Source organism: Octopus sinensis, linkage group LG19 (genome assembly GCF_006345805.1).
Source record: "Octopus sinensis linkage group LG19, ASM634580v1, whole genome shotgun sequence".
Taxonomy (NCBI): Eukaryota; Metazoa; Mollusca; class Cephalopoda; order Octopoda; family Octopodidae; genus Octopus; species Octopus sinensis.
In genome coordinates, this window is record NC_043015.1 from 27,107,587 (window position 1) to 27,109,868 (window position 2,282).

The 2,282-nt window shown below is 40.9% G+C and overlaps 1 protein-coding gene across 1 annotated transcript; it reads right to left on the reverse strand.

The window, feature by feature from the left end:
• Positions 1–250: 250 nt before the first annotated feature.
• On the reverse strand, positions 251–1,282 carry LOC115222019 (uncharacterized protein K02A2.6-like). Its single transcript, XM_029792132.1, has 2 exons — positions 1,099–1,282; positions 251–864 (listed from the first exon to the last, which is right to left on the reverse strand). Exons 1-2 carry the CDS (start codon positions 1,280–1,282, stop codon positions 251–253), a joined length of 798 nt encoding a protein of 265 aa, XP_029647992.1.
• Between the last annotated feature and the right edge of the window lie 1,000 nt (positions 1,283–2,282).

The following is a 2,282-nucleotide window of genomic DNA, read 5'->3' on the forward strand; positions in this document are numbered from 1 at the left end:
TCCAGCACCATTTTGCTTTTTACTTTAACAGATCATTGAGCGCGGCGCTTACATTATGTATATTGGGAATGTAAATATGATAGTAATTTACTATACCCCAAAATGCTTGTAGTATAGTCACATTATTCTTCGTGGGCATATTATTTATCGCGGTTGCTCTGAATGGATCCGGTTTCCGCCCATTTTTGTCTATTATCTGACCCAAGTATTTACTTTTTACAGTGAGAACTCGCATTTTTCTTCACTTAACTTAAAGCCGTATCCTCTTTTCGAATACCCTTTTTACGTGTTCTAGACGTCGTTCGTGCAATTCACTTTTTATTCGGATATCGTCTAAACAGACAATAGCAAAATCACAGTCATCCAGCATTGAATCCATTACTTGCTGAAATATGGAAGGAGCCACTTTTACACCGAAGGGAAGTCGCTTGAATTCGAATAATCCATGGTGTGTATTAATGGTTAATAAGTGTGAGCATTTTCTTCTACTTGAATTTGTAGATATACCTCCGTGGGGGTCTAATTTTGAGAAGAATTTCCCTCCATTCAATTTTGCAAACACTTCCTCAGGACTCGGCAAAAGGTAGATATGTAAGATTAAGCAATCATTCAACCCCATTGAAAAATCTGAACAAACTCTTAACTTATTTTCCTTTTTAACGTAGACCTTAGGCGCTGCCCAGTCCGATTGGTCCATCTTCTTGATTATTCCTAGGCTTTCTAGTCTTTCAAGTTCCTTGTTTACCTGGTCTATTGCCGCGAACGGTACAGTCCGTTTTGGCTTAAACACAGGTGTTGCATTTTGTTTTCCTATAATTTTTGCCTTTGTTTTCGTGCAGCAGCCCAGTTCCTCCAAGGAAAAATCTGGGAATAAATGTATCGTTTTTCATTTCAAATCCCTCAGCCGCATTCGACTTTCGACTGAACCGACTATATTCCAACGCAAAACACTCATGGGCGTATTCCACAATTTAAACAGTTCCATCCACTCTGTGCTGAACAGACTAACTGAATTTTTTAACACATAATTTTGCTGTTTTCATTTGGTCACGAAATGACACATTGCACACAACTTTGCCAACAAATACAATCTTTCACCTGTAACACCATGTGCTACTTTTGTTGATTTATTTAATTTCGGCTTATCGATATACTTCCAAGTTTCTTCATTCACAATGGTAATATCACTTCTAATGGCTAACTGCATGTTTACTTTTATATTTTTAATTTTCCCATTTGCGAATTTCCTCTTTGTCACCTTACCATTTCCTTTCGACGACATCTTGTTTATTCCTTTTCCTTTGTTCCAACATTTTTCCATCTTGGTTTTAAGGTGCTCTTTTACGTGTCCAAGTTTCCCACAACGGAAGCAGACCACTTTCTTAAATGGATAGACCTCCACATAACATCCCCACCAACACAAAACACACACGAACATACACACGCACACACACAGTCGCACACGCACACACGCGCGAACAAACACATGCGCACACACAACACTCTTACAAATACATATCACATACATAACACACACACACAAATGTGCACACTTATACACACACCATCCTGCTAAATATGAAATACACACATACACAGACTCATACACATGGCACACTAAACACTGGGACCAATCAAAAACGGCCCACACACACAGACACAAGCACATATATATACACACACAGACACAAGCACATATATATATATATACACAGACACACACACAAAGGGACGTGCGCAGAGACACACACTCACTCACACCATTCTGACCTCTAAGACCAGTCCCAAATACTACTGAACCATGACAGACTAGCCCAGAAACAAAAAAGTCCTTTTGATTCCACAGCGTGAGACGACTGTTGTTATCGTTAGGCCTAACTCATCGTAAAGTCAATACCACCATGACTGATATCCAATCTACAGTGGAGAAGGCTAGCCACTGGATTTGGTTAAAAAGAGACGATGAGCGATGGCTAGAAGTATATTGAGTTCTTCATAACCAGCTGATCTAGCAAGCGGGGCCTCATATCAGTGAGGGGGGCCGGTGCGCATTGATGCCGTCGAGAGGTAGGCCCCGAAACGGCGCGCATTCTCTCCTGATGACCCCATACACTTGCTAGCTTCCGATATACGGAGCTTTTAACTGGTAGCACTTGCATGTGCAAGTTGTTTGCAAGACATCTAATACCTTGTGGTAGGTAACCACTGACAAACCGGAAAGACGGTTAGGCATCTTGGAAAGACAAGAGGACTGCTCGGAAAGACCAGCGGACAATAGGAAA